Source organism: Abramis brama, assembly GCF_963993115.1.
Source record: "Abramis brama genome assembly, chromosome: 6".
NCBI classification, from domain to species: Eukaryota; Metazoa; Chordata; class Actinopteri; order Cypriniformes; family Leuciscidae; genus Abramis; species Abramis brama.
This window is the reverse complement of record NC_139968.1, coordinates 12,540,158-12,558,078: the sequence shown is the minus strand read 5'-3', so window position 1 is coordinate 12,558,078 and position 17,921 is coordinate 12,540,158. Positions and strand designations below refer to the sequence as shown.

At 41.8% G+C, this 17,921-nt stretch overlaps 1 protein-coding gene and 1 long non-coding RNA gene across 11 annotated transcripts in view; one reads left to right on the top strand and one right to left on the bottom strand.

Annotated features, from left to right (window-relative positions):
* The window catches only part of LOC311084500 (natural killer cell receptor 2B4-like), a 61,296-nt gene that overhangs the window by 22,536 nt on the left and 20,839 nt on the right, over positions 1-17,921 (top strand). For 4 of the 10 annotated variants that reach the window (XM_084116579.1, XM_084116572.1, XM_084116584.1 and 1 more), the window contains one exon: positions 13,814-13,916. In XM_084116579.1, coding sequence (XP_083972705.1) covers positions 13,841-13,916 — 76 coding nt within the window. In that variant the 5' untranslated portion in view covers positions 13,814-13,840. Of the gene's footprint in view, positions 1-9,693; positions 9,888-13,709; positions 13,917-17,921 lie in introns of those variants that run through there. The other 6 variants (XM_084116571.1, XM_084116582.1, XM_084116577.1 and 3 more) reach the window with 4 other exon arrangements.
* Positions 13,694-17,177, bottom strand: LOC311084507. The gene is made up of 2 exons (XR_014606542.1): positions 16,966-17,177; positions 13,694-13,946 (listed from the first exon to the last, which is right to left on the bottom strand). It is a non-coding gene; the product is annotated as an uncharacterized lncRNA (long non-coding RNA).

Genomic DNA, 17,921 nt, shown 5'->3' with positions numbered 1-17,921 from the left:
GCGCTTCGGGAGGAAGTGCTTAAAGGCCTGTGACGCTTTCTGCACCTCGGCGAATCTCTCTACGAAGTCGTTGACAGAGGATCCGAAGAGACCAGCAGAAGAAAGCGGGGCGTCGAGGAACGCGGTGCGCTCAGACTCAGACATCTCCGAGAGCGTCAGCCATAGATGTCTCTCAGCAACGGTGAGAGAAGCCATGTTCTGTCCTATGGCCTGTGCAGCAGACTTAGTAGCGCGGAGAGCGAGGCTCAGAGTCGCCATAGGCAGTAGCTCGCAGTGAGGGCAGCCGCCGTCAGCAAGCGCGAGCGCTGCATGATCTTCACCCAGGCAGGAAACGCAGATAACATGGCGGTCCCCGTCGCTGAGTGGGGCTCTGCACGAGCCGCAGGAAGGCATCTTGAAAAAGACGCAAGCTCTTTTAGAGTGTGTGTCGCGCCAGCAAACACACACACACACACACACAGAACAGAGAGTAAAAGGATATAGGCGCCGGATAGCGCAGCGGGAGCGGCAGTAGAAGGCGGCGTGGCCAGCGGCTTCAGGTGATGGCTCGTCCCGCTGAAAGGCTTCTTCAGACGGCGCGGCTTCTCTCTTGGGATCCAACGATGCGTGAGCTTCGCTGAAGAGATGAAAAATCAGGGATCAGCTGCCCCGAGCTTCCTTTTATAGGCCTAAGCCACGCCCGTTTCGGCGGGACATGATGCAGTGGGCGCGAAGCGCCCTCATTGGTCTGACGTCACTATAGGCCTCGCTCGGTAGGCTGATGCAGTTGCCGCAGAGCAGCCAATGGGCGCGCGAGCTGTCTCGCCCATGTCTGCATGCTGCTGCAATGCGTTTTGCAATAATACAAAATTATAGGATAATTTTTTGGCTTCAATATCTCGTGGAAAAGAGGTTTTCCCCTAGCGTAATATACTTACGCAGTGCGAGAGACCTCTCGTAAGAGAACTGATCATGCATTTGTTGTCCAGGAGAATACAATGTCAGAGAGGCTGTCTTTCCTTGTGGGTGGAGTAAAATTAAGTGACTCAGGAGCCACAAATAATGTGATAGATGAAGACACCTGGGAGGAATAAAATTAGATGCAAGTCCTACATTCCTGAAACTGAGAGAAAGCTCTACTTATACTCCTCAAACCAACCTCTAGCAGTCAAGGGTGCATTCAAATGTGAGGTGAACATATCCAACAGAACAGAGCAGGCTGAATCCATTTTGATACGAGGGAACGGAGAACCCTGTTCTGAAGAGAGACAGCTGTTAGACTGGGAATGTTAAAAATAGGCGCTGACATCTCTGCTGTGACGGAAATAAAGCAAGCACTGCAACAAAAGTATCCAGAAGTGTTCAGTGGGGTCGGCAGGTTAAACACCAACCAGGTTACCTTACACATAGACACAAGTGAGAAACCAGTAGCGCAGCCGCTCAAACGCATTCAGTTTAACCCTTGTGCATCAATTTAAAAAAGTTACTCATAGGTCCAAAGAGGACAAAAATGTCCATGTCAAAAAACTGTCATAAAAAGTTGAAGCTTGGAAGCACAGACTTAACTTTGGTATCATTTTAAAGAATACCCTTGGCAGATTATTGCTGAAGTTCAATTTTTTTTATAAGTAAATCCAAAAAAAAGTTATATAGGTTTAAGTTTATGAAGATTTTTTTAATTATTATTTTATATAAAATATATATTTTATGAAACAAGTTGAACTCTAAAACGGCTAGAAAATCAAAGCCATAAATCTAAATAAGTTGTGTTCCAAATTTGAGCTTGATATCTCAAAAAATGAGCTTTCAGTAAGATTTTGTTTGGGCGCAGTACTAAACTTTCCCCTATGGATGCCAGCAAAACTCCACTGGTGAACACAGCGATTGGCTTTGTTATTTGCAGTTGAGTTTTTCTCTCTCAATACTACAAACACATGCACACAAACACATTTTTTTTTTAGAACACACATACCAACCACACTCTGACATCCATACCAACACACGCACACAATTATCATTGCATAATTTATCCAACTGGCTCTATAATAGCTCAAAATTCACGCAGTTAACATTAAAAAAAAAAAAAAAAAACTTACTCATAGGTCCAAAAGGGACAAAAATGTCCAAGTCAAAAAACTCTCATAAAAATGTTATGCTTGGGAGCAAATACTTAAGTTTGGTCTCATTTTAAAGAAGACCCTTGGTAGATTGTTGTTGAAGTGAAAAAAGTGCAACCAAAAAAATTTTATAGAAGTTTAAGTTTATGAAAAATATTTATGAACATTATAATCAATATTTTATATAAAATATAAATAAGTATTTTGTGTAACTAGTGCAACATTTTTTTTTTTTAAATGAAATGGGGGTGAAATAGTAAAATTACAATAAAAATAGACACCTGTGCCAAAACTAGATGTACCGCATGGCGGTACAAAATATGACCGCCGCTCAGGCCTGCACTGGCTTTCCACAAAAAGAAATGACGTGGAGCAATTTGGCTGTATTGCGTGTTTATGTATATACCTAAAAAAAGTAGTAGTATGTGCATGTCTGTCTGTGTGTGTGTGTATGTGTGTGTGTTTGTGTATGTGTGTGTCTGTGTGTGTGTGTGTGTCTGTGCGTGTATGTATGCGTGCGTACATGTGTGTGCGCGTGTGTGTTTGTGTGTGTGTGTCTGTGCATGTGGATTTGTACTGTATGTGTGTGTATGGGTGTGTGTCTGTGCGTGTGGATGTCAGTGTGTGTGCATGCTTGCGTTTGTTTGTATTCCTGCATGTGTGTGTGTGACAGTTAGGGTTGCCAACTTCAGAAAAGGAAAATGCGGGACAATCGTGGTTATTTATAGGAAAATGAGGGACACTCAAAATATTTGTACTGTATCACACAGTGTACGTCATTTCAGTGTCTGCAGTTAAGTTTGTGTTTAAAAGGTTATCAGACATAAACACATTTGTATTGCTTAACCTATTTATGTATTTAATTCTAAAAATAATTTTAATGTCATACATGAAAAAAGTCACATTACAAACAAACCATAGTTCAAAATAACAGCATTTATCTAAAATAGAAAGCTTTTTTAACATTATACACTAGGCTTACAGTTCAAAAGTTTGGGGTTAGTAAGATTATTTTTTGGGAAAAAAAAGAAAGAAAGTAATTGCCTACTTTTATTCAGCAAGGATGCATTACATTAATCAAAAGTGACAGTTAAGATAATGTTACAAAAGCTTTCTATGTACTTTCTAAAAGCTTTAAAACATTAATAATAATCAGAAATGTTTTTTGAGCATATTATTCCCTCAGGTAGATTACATGTTTTCTTGCGTGGCTGGATGTTAGACTCATGAACAATAATCACGTTGTTTGCATTCGCCAAAATTGATTAGCCGAAATCAAAACGTGGACAGTGAAAGGAAATTACCGTTAGCGCGAGACGAGTCCGGCTTGAAGCGGAAGCGACCAGACGGCAGAGGATGTTCGCAAATCAAACAATGATTTGTCTCAAAACAGTGATTAAAAAAAGCTGTGATTGGATGATGACAGGTGTCGGTGATCATTCTCAAGTGTCGTGGTCAGCACTGCTGCTGTTGCTGTTGTATCAGTCAGTGGTTTATCAGCTTGTCAAAAAACGGGACACGGGAGGTCACGCACGGGACAAATAAATTAGGCCCAAAATGCGGGACGTCCCGCGGCTCCCGCCTAATTCGGGACAGTTGGCAACCTTAGTGACAGTATCATCCTAAACCAGCAACCCTTCGCTCAACAGCACCATCTACAGGCCGATGAGTGTACAGTCACTAAATGTGCACATAAATGAATTTATTTTTTACCCCCCCATGGATGAAATTCTACGAAACTTAGCATACCCCCAGAGGATGTCAAGTTAATCATACACATGAAATATGGTGCATTTCTGAACATCTCAACTGAAGATAGGGGCGATTAAAGCAGAATAATATTGCATTTTCATTTTTTATGGGAGGGGCGCAAATCACAAATGAGTGATTATGGGCTAGGTTGATGTGGGCCCTTAAGACCAACATACCATAAAAATTTCTTCATCCTCGGTTCCACGGTTCAAGTAGTTATTTAGGAAAAACTGCATTTTTTGGGTTTGGGGGGGCCCAGCGCGGGGGGGGAGTGGCCCCCGGGGACCAAACGAAATTTTTCCGTAAAAGTCTAGTGGGGCTACATGCTCACCAAATTTCATGTTCCCCGGTGTTTCGGTGTCCCTGGTATCGTTGACGAAAAATTCACGGGGGGCCCAGCGCGGGGGGGGGGAGTGGCCCCCGGGGACCAAACGAAATTTTTCTGTAAAAGTCTAGTAGACCAACATACCATAAAATTTTCTTCATCCTCGGTGCCACGGTTCAGGTAGTTATTTAGGAAAAACTGCATTTTTTGGGTTTGGGGGGGCCCAGCGCAGGGGGGGAGTGGCCCCCAGGGACCAAACAAAATTTTTCCGTAAAAGTCTAATGGGGCTACATGCCCACCAAATTTCATGTTCCCCGGTGTTTCGGTGTCCCTGGTATCGTTGACGAAAAATTCACGGGGGCCCCAGCGCGGGGGGGGGAAGTGGCCCCCGGGGACCAAACGAAATTTTTCCGTAAAAGTCTAGTAGACCAACATACCATAAAAAATTCTTCATCCTCGGTGTCACGGTTCAGGTAGTTATTTAGGAAAAACTGCATTTTTTGGGTTTGGGGGGGCCCAGCGCGGGGGGGGGAGTGGCCCCCGGGGACCAAACGAAATTTTTCCGTAAAAGTCTAATGGGGCTACATGCCCACCAAATTTCATGTTCCCCGGTGTTTCGGTGTCCCTGGTATCGTTGACGGAAAATTCACGGGGGCCCCAGCGCGGGGGGGGAAGTGGCCCCCGGGGACCAAACGAAATTTTTCCGTAAAAGTCTAGTAGACCAACATACCATAAAAAATTCTTCATCCTCGGTGTCACGGTTCAGGTAGTTATTTAGGAAAAACTGCATTTTTTGGGTTTGGGGGGGCCCAGCGCGGGGGGGGAGTGGCCCCCGGGGACCAAACAAAATTTTTCCGTAAAAGTCTAGTGGGGCTACATGCCCACCAAATTTCATGTTCCCCGGTGTTTCGGTGTCCCTGGTATCGTTGACGAAAAATTCATGGGGGGCCCAGCGCGGGGGGGGGAGTGGCCCCCGGGGACCAAACGAAATTTTTCTGTAAAAGTCTAGTAGACCAACATACCATAAAAATTTCTTCATCCTCGGTGCCACGGTTCAGGTAGTTATTTAGGAAAAACTGCATTTTTTGGGTTTGGGGGGGCCCAGCGCGGGGGGGGGAGTGGCCCCCGGGGACCAAACAAAATTTTTCCGTAAAAGTCTAGTGGGGCTACATGCCCACCAAATTTCATGTTCCCCGGTGTTTCGGTGTCCCTGGTATCGTTGACGAAAAATTCATGGGGGGCCCAGCGCGGGGGGGGGAGTGGCCCCCGGGGACCAAACGAAATTTTTCTGTAAAAGTCTAGTAGACCAACATACCATAAAAATTTCTTCATCCTCGGTGCCACGGTTCAGGTAGTTATTTAGGAAAAACTGCATTTTTTGGGTTTGGGGGGGCCCAGCGCGGGGGGGGAGTGGCTCCCGGGGACCAAACAAAATTTTTCCGTAAAAGTCTAGTGGGGCTACATGCCCACCAAATTTCATGTTCCCCGGTGTTTCGGTGTCCCTGGTATCGTTGACGAAAAAATTCAGTAGATGACGAAAAAAAACCAAAAAAAAAACTTTGACAATCCCTATATGACCGCTTTCGCTAGCTACGCTAGCGGCGGTCATAATTAATGCAGTTAACATTAAAAAAAACTTACACATAAAAATGTTATGCTTGGGAGCAAATACTTAAGTTTGGTCTCATTTTAAAGAAGACCCTTGGCAGATTGTTGTTGAAGTGAAAAAAAAAAAAAAAAAAAAAAAGTGCAACCATGAAAAATGTTTATGAACATTATAATCAATATTTTATATAAAATATATATTTTATGAAACATTTGGAACTCTAAAACTGATATAAATTCAAAGCCATAAATCTAAACAGGTTGTGTTCTGAATTTGAGGATGATATCTCAAAAAATGAGCTTTCAGTAAGATTTTGTTTGGGCGCAGTACCAGACTTTCCCCATTGGATGCCAGCAAAACTCCACTGGTGAACACAGTGATTGGATTTTCGATTTGCAGTTGAGTTTTTCTCTCTCAAATATTATGTTACGTCCTATGAGTGTCTAGGGTTCTTTTAACAGAACGTAACATTTTACAATTTTAAAGAGCATTTGTCTCGGCCCTGCCACAGCACCACAACAACAAGATTCTTTTTAACTCTTTTTTTATTCAAAAGGCTCTTAACATAGCTTAGGGAAGAAACAAAGGCTTCAGAAGGGGGCAATGCCAAAATAATAAACAAAAAGCCAGATCTACCTATTCTTAATAAGCCTTACAAAGAAAATACAAATAAATAACAGAAGTCTAAACTCACTCCCTGCCTAGCCACAAAACAGGAGAAAAAAGGGGGTTACAAAAGTAAAATGGCGCCCGCCTCCCTACAGTTCCCAAGTCACCAACAAAAGAAAATGACAACAAACAATCTGGAGAATAACAGCTTTGGAAGGAACATAAATCAAAGGTGGCTTTACAACTTAAAAGGTTTTAAGATTGAGGCGTCTCACAATCAAGCAGACCCTTCAGCAACAGCATTCAACAGTGAGCAGGCTACAGCACAGATCCACAACAAGGGCACACCAGCTCCAAACAACAGGACCGGGCAGGACACAGACCATGCTCTGGAGAAGAGTTCTCCACGATTCAGAGTTCTGCTGGATTTTATGCTGCTTCCCTCCTGGATGGTAAGCAGGTGCAGCTGGAGACGCAATCAGCTACCTGCCAGACGAAAGAGTGGGAGGAGCCAAAGGAGAGCAAGAGACACAACAAAAACAACAGAAAGATTAAAGCTGCAAGCAGCCTTTCCGGGGCCAAGCCCTTCTGGTTGTTTGGCTTGTTTGGATACATTATTTTTTACTAGGAATCTTTTGAACATTGCACAATTCACATGGTTTAACATTTGCTACACATTGGAAATGATTTAACAATCTTCAAAGTTAAAGCCTTTTGCTTTACTTAGTATTTGGTTTACACTCATACACTGTGGTTTGCTTAATAATTTTACAGAGACTTAAGATGTTGAAGGTAGAATCGCTGTAGCACAATGCGGAGCCAGAAGAGCAAAACATCAGAAATGTAATGTACATCAAGCACAGCAAGTACTGTAAGCACATCAATTACAGCAGCACAGCTAGCATTTAAGCACCAACAACAGTGCAGAGCCGGAAGGAATTTAAATGACTATTTTATACACAATTTCTAAGTCGCCCCACACTGGTCTCGAACCCACAACCAGAATGGTTCGGGATTCATGACGCATGGTTGAACCACTTGTGCCACCCAGAGGACATGTTTTACAAAGCTGCAGAGGAGAGGCTTCAGTGTATGAATGAGCACACAAAATCATGTTAACGAGATTAGCATGCTAAGCTAGCTTAATGCTAATGTAGCTTATGGTTATCCTGATAGCTGAAGAGCCACATTAGAAAGAATGGCATCTGGTTAGCATGCTAACCAATGATTATGCTAAGCTAACAAGCATAAGGCAACAAACACAGGCTAGGTCAACTTTGGAGACGAATATCTTGAGAACGGTAGCGAATATCAAAAATCTGTTCACTCACTTCTGTGCGGCTTACTCCAAAGAACATCTGATCATAATTTGGGCAAAATTGAGCAAGATTTGAAAGAGGAGTAGCGAAAAAAATGTTTTTCATTTGTTCCAATATGGCGGACAGTCACATTGTTGGAAAATGACAAATGAGATGTCGTCGGAATCGGCATAAGCCAAAGAACGTAGTGACATAAAGAAATCAAAATTTGAACAATGTTTTCAAGAGTTATAAGCATTTTTACAAAATACCTTATATCTCTGGAACACTAGGTGGCGCTGTGCTCAATCTTCTCATGGACCTTCAGGACATTGTGTCGATGATCCATACTAAATTTTGTGAAGATATGTCAAATAGTTTAAAAGTTATTGCAAATTATGACAAAATTCAAAATGGCGGACACGTGGTTCATCCGATCTTGGATAATTCGGTATCCACGGATTCAGCATGATGCAAGGAATCCATAGATACCACATTTATGATTTTGATTTTTGGACAAAATTAGACCAATTTTGAAGGAGGAGTAGCGAAAAAACTGAATACTGTACTTTTCAAAATGGCTACTACTGTAATGGGTGGAGTCTTAATGTAAGATATTGGTTCTGATCAGCATGATGAGATGAATCAGGTGTACTAAGTTTCATGTCTCTAGATCAAAGGGTTCAAAAGTTATAACCATTTTAATGTTTAATTTTTTAACTGGTGGTGGCACTATAGAGTTGGTCCTAGAGACACCAAATTTGGTCCAATTACTATTCATGGCCATCTCTATCACTGTGCCAAATTTCATCATTTTCCTATGTACGGTTCATAGGGCTGCCATAGACTTCCAGAGGAGGAATAATAATAATAAGAAAACTAACAGATACAATAGGTGCCTCAGCCCCTTCGGGGCTTGGCCCCTAAAAAACATACCACAGTACAATAATAGCTCACAAAAATATACGTCTTTAGACGTAACAATTACAAGCACACAAACACACTTTTTATTTTATTACACACATACAAACCACACTTAGACATCCATACCAACAAACCCACACAATTATCGTTGCATAATTTATCCAGTTGGCTCTATAATATGCCGAAGCAGAAAACAGGAATAAAGCGAGTATTTGCTTTATAGGCCTAACCTGAAAAAATGGCACCATCTGATAAAAAATTGTAAAAATGTCAATTTTGAAGCCTTGCCAACAGAATGAAAGCCTATTAAAAAAGACTGCATCATTTTATAGTTAAACGGCACAGGAATTAAAAAATGCAGTTTTAATGGGTTTCAATGGGGCCATTTTTGTCCAAAAGGTCCTGAGAGGAAGTATTTTGTGTAACTATTGCAAAATAGATTTTTTAAAGGAAATGGTGATGAAATAGTAAAATTCCAATAAAAATACACACCCGTGCCAAATTTTATGCAGTTAGCATTAACACAGGCAAAGTGATCAAAAAAACAAAACTGAAAAGGACAAAAATGTCCTCAAGGATGCACAAGGGTTAATCTGAGGAGAGCGGTAGAGCGGAAAATAAAGGAGCTAATGGACATGACATCACTGAACCTGTCAGAGGTCCCACAAGGTGCCAAAGGCCAACTCAGAGATAAGATTGTGTCTGGACATGAGGCAGGCTAACTGTGCCATAGTGAGGGAGCGTTACCCCATCCTTACTGTGGATGAGATTGTCCAAGGCGTCAATGGCTCAACTATATTCAGTAAGCTGGATTTAAAATGGGGTTACCACCAGCTGGAGCTCAGCCTTGATCTCAAAAAGGGGAAATGGTGCCAATATGCAATGTGAGTCACTGTCTAAAAGAGGCCCTGGCTCTCATGTGGGCATGTCTAGAGAGACTCCATGCTTATATTTATGGACGAGAATTTGAGCTGGTCACTGACCACAAACTGCTAGAGGCCATATACAGCCCCCGTTCAAACCCTGTGCCCATATAAAACAGTGAGTACTCCAACTACAGCCATACAATTTCTGAGTCACATACTTACCTGGCAGACAGAACTTTTCAGACCCGTTGTCAAGATTGCTGGGGGAACATCAAAAACTGAGAGACACATACACAAGTCAGAGGAATATGTCAGGTTTATTTGCAGTGAGTACACCTAATGCTTTGACCACCAGAAAGGTAGAAGAGGCCTCTGAGAGCGACCCAGAATTGAAAGAAGTGCGTTTTGCAGGTAACAGCGGACACTTTGAGAACTGTAAAGCATATGCTCCAATAGCCAATGAGCTGTGCTGTATTGACCATTTGGTCCATAGTGGTACACACATAGTGGTACCAAAAGCATTACAACCTAGGGCACTGGCACTAGCGCACGAAGGACACTTAGGAATTGTGGGCACTAAACAGCACCTCCGGTCCAAAGGGTAGTGGCCAGGTATGGATAAAAACGCAGAGAAGCACTGCAAGTCATGTCATAGGTGCCTAAGTACTAAATACTAAGGCCCACACCACTGCCAGATGGACCCTGGCAGGATTCGGTCATAGACCTGTTAGGCCCACTCCCGACTGGTCACTCCATACTTGTGGTGGATTATTATAGTCGTACTATTGTATTATTGATGTACCGATGTTGACAACATCAGAAAAAAATCATAGACAGCCTGGAGTCTATATTTAGTAGACACCTGTTACATGTACGTCAGATCAAGCACCTCAGTTCAGATCTTTAAAATCTTCAGTTTAGTATGTTCTATGGGAGCAATGGCATTAAACATGTGAAAACTACTCCCAAATGGGCTCAGGCTAACGGGGAGGTGGAACACTGTTACATGTGCATGTAGTTTGACTGGTTACTATTTCCTTTCCTAATGTCTGTCTGCCCTCTAGTGGTTGGAAGTGTATTTTGTGTCTTATTAGGAGCAGATTCTCTACACCTGTGGACCGTGTAAGAGGAGCGTGGATATAAGGAGCCCCGTTGTTACATCTGGGAGGCTGGATTGGTGCGGTGGTCGAGTGGCGCTTGTTTTCCCTATTTCTTTTCTCCCCGAAGTTTATGTTATGATTATTGTTTATTAATAAAAACCCCATTGGACCGAGCCTTCCGTGTTGAACCTCTTTGTGTTATGGCAAGGGCCGTAACATAATTGGGGGCTCTTCCGGGATATGAACCTGGGACCTCTCGCACCCAATGCGAGAATCATACCCCTAGACGGATTGACGCGATACCCCATCCATATCGCGTCAATCCGCTGAAAAGAGCTATTTTACAGAAAGAGGTGCAGTATATGTTAGATCATGACATTGCTGAACCTAGCTCCAGTTCCTGGAGTTCGCCATGTCTGCTCATTGGCAAATCTGACGGCACTTATCGTTTTTGTACTGATTACCGGCGTGTAAATGCTGTTACGAAAACTGACTGTTATCCATTACCAAGAGTGGATGACTGTGTGGATCGAGTGGGTTCTGCTGTATACGTCTCAAAGCTCGACCTATTAAAGGGGTACTGGCAAGTACCCCTGACAGAACGTGCTACAGAAATTTCAGGTTTTGTGACTCCGGACGCATTTCTTAATTATAAGGTGATGGCTTTCGGGATGAAAAATGCCCCCAGTACTTTTCAAAAGCTTGTTAATTCAGTTTTGGCTGGGGTGTCTGTTTGCGAAGCTTACTTAGATGATGTAGTCTTGTACAGCTCTTTGTGGGCTGAGCATTTGAGTTTGCTTCGGCACCATTAACTTGGCCAAATGTGAGTTTGGCAAAGCCACCTTAGTTTATTTGGGGAAGGTTATCGGAAGTGGATGAGTTCGTCCAGTTGCTGTAAAGGTTAGGGCCATTTGTGATTTCCCGCCACCAGCTGACCGGAAACAATTACGATGCTTTTAGGAATGGTGGGTTACTATCGCATGTTCTGTAAAAATTTTGCGACGGTAGTGTTTCCTCTTACCGACCTGTTAAGCCAGAGAACACCATTTCAATGGTCGAGTGTCTGCCAGTGTGCTTTTGAGAACATCAAATCGTTGTTGATTTCGGCACCAGTGTTGGCCGCCCCAGACCATTTAAGACCATTCAGCCTTGCAGTAGATGCTAGTGATGTTGGAGTAGGAGCAAAGGGGTGCTGATGACGTAGAACACCCCATTGTGTTATTTTTCAAAGAAGTTTATTTGTGCACAGTGGAAATATTCTACTATATTGAGAAGGAGGCTTTAGCTTTAGTCCTCGATATTCAACATTTTGAGGTGTACTTGGCATGCTCTCACCCCCTTGTGGTGTACTGTGACCATAATCCTCTTACCTTTTTGAATTCAATGCGCAACTTTAACCAGCGTCTTATGCGCTGGAGTTTGTGTTTGCAGCCGTACAACCTCGACATTCAACATGTTTGAGGTTAAGATAACGTGGTGGCTGATGCCCTATCTAGGATGGTTGTAGGATGTATGTTTATATGTGTGTATGAAGGTATATAAAAAGGGTAAGGTTTTCTGGGGGGATAAAGGTGTTGACAAATGCTATGGCAAGGGCCGTAACAAACACCAAATCTCATTGTTAATGAAAAGAATTCGAATTGCACAGGCTGAGGAACTTGATTGGAAAAAATAGCTGAGGAAATATGTCACTGTGTATAGAAGTACTGAACATCCCACAACAGGAAAAAGCCTAGCTGAATTGCTTTTTAACAGAAAGATTAGAGGAAAGTTGCCCAATTTTTCAGAGGCATGCAAAGATCAGCAAGTATGCAACGGGGATGCAGAATAAAAAACAAAAGCAAAGATATATGCAGACAATCATCGAGAGGGGCACAGTACTCAAATGTAAATGTGGGTGACAGTGCTGGTGCAACAAGAAAAGATGGATACATTTACGACCCCATTTAATCTAATCCCGCACCAGGTCGTGAGCAAAACTGGAAATCAGGTGACTGTTGAATCATGGCAAGATACACACGAAACACTATTCATGTTAAAAGATTCAAACACTAAGAATCTGTAGATGTACAGTACTGTAGGAACTGAACAGATAGAGCAGAACACGAAGAGCTTTTGTACTGACTCCAACTCGCATGATCTGAACTCCAAAGCGGATTTGCCAAACACACTAAAACAGGACAGACCCCAAAGACCTAGACGATTGCCTGAAAAGTTGTCTGATTATATCATAGACTGAAAGGAATAAATGCTATGGATGTTTGACTGTTTGATCATACCACAGAAACAATGGAAAACGACAAATATGATGGAAGGAACATAGTTAGCTGTTTGTTAATGTCTTCAGTGAAAAAGAAAATGTTGAGGGAATTGTGAAAAAAAGAACAACAAAAGAAAACAATGTTAATATAATGGGCTGAAGAAGTTCAAGATATGTTCATTGAGTTGTTATAGAATTTTGTCTTGAAAACATGTTCAGTTAAGTGATGTGATTTTATATCCAAGAAAAGGGGGATGTCACGTATCAGGATTACTAAGTATCTGTCACTCGAGGGCGCTATGGAGTTCACGGAGTTGAAACCTGAAAGCTTGTCCGTGTGTTTATTTAATTAAGTCAGAGATATAATAGGAAGTATCGAAATGCAAGAATGATTCTGATTTTATTAGCTACATTCAGTGTAAACAGCGACTGATAATGGATAGTGTATATTTCTGGTAACAAGGTCGCGCTGTTGAGGATCTCTTTGTGAGAGACTTTCGTGGAGAAATCAAAACAAAAAAATTCACAGAAGAAACATAGCTACTGAGGTAAAAAAAAATTCTATTTATTTATTTATTTATTTATAACATAAAATATAGTTAAGTAACTGTTTTTCTGAATATTTAAAAAATTCCAAATGTTACATTAATTTTATATAGTTCAATTAACAAGTAGTTAATAAGTTACTTACATTTTAGACACATTATGGACTGTTTCGCTCTATTTCACCGGCGAAAATAGTTCTAAAGGAAAGCAACGCTTAGCGCTGTGTTTTGATACTGAATGATTCAGTATTTTGAACAAATCGTTTGAATGAGTGACTCAATGTTGTCATGAAACAGAATGACACAAACAGGTAAAGTAAAAGATGGTTTATTTAAAGCACTTAGGAACAGACATAGCAGGTGAGTAGATGAAGAACGATTTAGATAATAGATGCAGATGTTGGAATTGACTGAGTCTCTTATCTGGTGCAGGTTTGGTGATGTCATGATGGGAAGATAATGGACGACAGGCAGAAGACTGGAGGATCAGAGTGGCTGAAGAATGTCTCATGGACGCCATGTATACACTATGCAGGTAAGACGAGAGCCTAGGGTTGCCAACTTTCTGAAATAGAAATAAGGAACAGTGAGCGGGGGGAGCGGGGGGAGCGGGGGGAGCGGGGGGGACGGGGTGATGGGGTGATGGGGGGATTGGGGGGGGGGATTGGAACCCCACCCCCGAAAACTCTTTTTAAAAGATTTTTAAAATACTCAGTTTCTAAAAACACTCAGTTTCTAAAAAGTTTGAAATCTTCTTTGAATTGTTAAAACAACCAACAACAGCACATGAGGAGCTTGAACTCATTCTCTCACTGCTAGTACAGGTCAAGCGCTACGAACCGGAAGTAGGCAACCGGAGTCGTCGTCATGGCAGCGCGCATTGTTTAGACTGAGCAGAATAAGGTGGATAGAGTGGTTTGGTCCATAGCCCGTCTTTTCCAAAACGTTTTCTCAGGTAGGCTACCTCGGCACCACCTACCGATAGCTGGGCCGACCCTACCATAGCGGTACGCGTCAGGGAGGATGGATGGGAGGAAGAGGCCAGGAGGTCAGGAGGAAAACATCTTAAAAGATAATTGCGACTTTTTATCTCACAATTGCGAGTTTACATCTCGCAATTCTGACTTTATTTCTCAGAATTGCCAGATATAAAGTCAGAATTGCGTGAAAAAGTCACAATTGGAGGATAGGTGGATAGGAGGGGAGAACTCCCTCACATGGTTACAACCCATGCAGAGGCTGCGCGCTGCGGTGTCAGAATGCGGAACGTGTGTAGCCTAACGTAACTAACGTGACAAATGTGAAAAAAAAAAAAAAAACTCGACCGGCCCAAAAGTGAAGCGGCCCACCGGGAATTCTCCCGATTCTCCCGATTACCCACCCCGGGCCTGCTTCCTATTAAGTCCTATTGTACCGAATTTTGGTTGTAGTTCCACCAGAGTTCCACTGGGGGCGATCGCCCATGAGTGCAGAATGAATGGGAGTCTATGGGGCTAGACGGCTAAATTTGTTGAGAATTTGCCGTTGAGAAATCTCAGATTTGATTGTAGGTTTTGCAAGTTCAACATGGGTTATAGGTCGAAAGTTGAATGAAAGAGTACTTATGTCCTTTCGATTTCTTACAGGTTGAGTTGTTGTTGCCCATAACACGCTAGCATTCTGCTAATGAATGCTGATTGGTCAGTGAAGGACTGATTACGACCAGAGATACCGCTTGATGGCATCGTGGCATCCGAAGCGGGACCAGAAACAAACAAAACAAAAACTCGTCTAGCCCGTGTATTTACCTGTGTCAGCTGTGTTGTCGATGCCTCGAGAGAAAAGAAAGTGCAGAGCGCGAAAGCACCAAAGTGACTGAAGGATTGCCGTGAAGCAGTATCTCTGGTCGTACGATGCGTATGACATCATTGACACTTTAAAAGACTTTTTAAAGCAAATAAGTGACTCTAAAAAATAAAAAAAATTAAAAAAATTAAAATCTAACACCCAGCAATGTGTAATTTCTTTGCATCTCCTTTCGAATACAACATTCAAATTACTAGAAAAAAATTTATATCCTGAGAAAAGTGGATTTTGAGGGGTATACTGCCATTGACCTCCATTCATTCTGCACTCGCCTGCGAGCGCCCCCGCATGGACAGAGACGTGTTACTGCAGCCAGTCGAGAAACTGGAAGTAACCAGAGAGTGCCAATTCTCTTCCTATTAGACATTCTCTGGTAAGACTGACATAACAGGCTGGAGCGTTCCCGAAGGAGAGTCAGGTAATCAAGGTAATATCGACAAGACCAGACAGTGAACTTCTTCTTCGGCTGCTTAACGGCGAATGCGGACTAACTTAGCGCACTACCTCCACCCTCCAGATAAATTGTGCCTGATCATCACTATGGCTTACATCTTTGGGAATAATGTAGCCTGCAAGCTACAAAAAAAAAACAAAAAAAAAACTATACACTGTCAATGAGTCCGGTGTGCTTTAAAAATTCAAACATATATTTTATTACTCTGATCGGAAGCCTTAGACAAACTATCTCTAAAGATAAACCTTTCCCCACTGTCCTCTATTTTCATTTTAATTAGAACCCTTTCTCTATTAAATTTCCTACACATCATAAAGACATGTTCCACTGTTTCTGGCACATTACAAACCTCGCAGTTTCCTGAATTATGTTTTCCCTATTAGCTGTAATGTTTTGTTTAGTCCAGTGTGCCCTATTCTCATTCTTGTTAAAATTTCCTCTTCTCTTGGACACCTTATTATCAGACGACCCTGACCAATCTCAGGATTTACAATGTAAAAACCACTCCCTTTATCTCCCCTATCCCATTTATCTTGCCACAACTTTTTAACATGTTTTTTAATCATTGACTTAGCCTCTGATTTTGATATTTCAGAGGTTTCGCGCGCGCCCGCGACCTTCCGGGAGAAGTGCCCTTAGGACCCATATAAGGAAATTCCACCCCATCTGACGTTACACAGACCCATACTCAAAAAAAACTTTCCGAAACTTGTGACAAACCGGAAGGAGCATTTTTGGCACAGAAATACTCCTTCAAACGTACAATTTAATTTTTGAAACTTTGTCCATGTTTAGCATGGGAATCCAACTCTTTAACAGTGTAAAAAACTCAGTATGCATGAAATAGCATTTCACCCCCCCTTTAATATCAAACTCTGGTATCACATATGCGATTGCCACTTTCCCTGTATCTGGTTGCTTTGACCCATCAGTAAAGATTTGCACGTACCCATAATAATTATCCACATACCTCATAGCCATTTGTCCACTATTCCCCTTATAATTTTTAATCTTTTCATGCAAAGTTATATCAGCGTCTGGAACCAGTAGCAGCCACGGTGGGTGTGGTGGATAGGCTACAGATGGACTAAATTCGAAATTTTTTACAGCCACTTGCTTTATCTTTTCATGTATACTTGCACTAAACGACTCTCTTTTACTTTTTGCCTGCTCCCATGTTGAAATGAGGACACCTTTAGTTGGATGGTCTTCCATATGCCCCTTTAAATGAACATTATGACAATGACATTTGCAGTCACCTCAACTCAAATGGCATTTCACCTACTTCAACCTGAAGTGCTGATATAGGGGAGATTCTCATTGCTCAGACAGTGAACTGAGGGAACTGGGGTGTCTTTATGGTGCTGGTGATGAGAGTGATGATTGCAGACAGGTGGTGATGACAGGTGAAGGTGATTAGTACTCAGGAGACATGGAACGAGTGGGCGGAGTGTTGAGGTCTGGTGCTGTTGATGGTGTTTCCATGACAAATGACTCATTAAGATGGTGATGCAATGTTTAAAAGTATCATTGCATTTTTTTCTTACTTGTAGGCTATATTCAAACATTTATTTAAAACATCAATCTGATCACATTTGTCTATTTATTGAAGTTGTAATTTTGCAGTGTAAATAGTTTAATTTGATAGGTAGCCCTATAGTGTCTTATTATAACTTAATTTATTGATCAAATGTAAGCATTTGACATGAAAGGTGATGCATAGGCCTACATTTAATAAGTAAAAAAAATTGGCCTTTATAAAAGTAAATGACGCCCTGGGGTAATTATTAAAAATATGCAGATTTAAATGTGAAAAGCTGAGAACTCGGATTTGGTCAGTGTGATCCGTGCATTAAGTCTTAAAGTGAGAGCAAAATTTTAAAAATCAAACAACTAAAAAGACAGAGAAAAATCACTCACTGCTTTTGACTGAAACACTTTTAGCTTTAAAGGGGACATATCATGAAAATCTGACATTTTCCATGTTTACGTGCTATAATCAGATCCCCGATGCATCTACCAACCCAGAAAAGGTGAAAAGTGACAACCCAGTAACTTTGTTTTGGTAAACCTTTCTCTGCAAACAAAAGTGGATAATTGTAGAACTTTTTCTCCTAGTCATCCTGATACAAGATGAAACCAATCAATCACAGAGAGCGTTCGATGCAGGTGCTTCGCTGAGCTCACAGGCCCTGTGCGTTTGGGAAACGAAGCCTTGCTTAGATGACAGAGAAACAATCG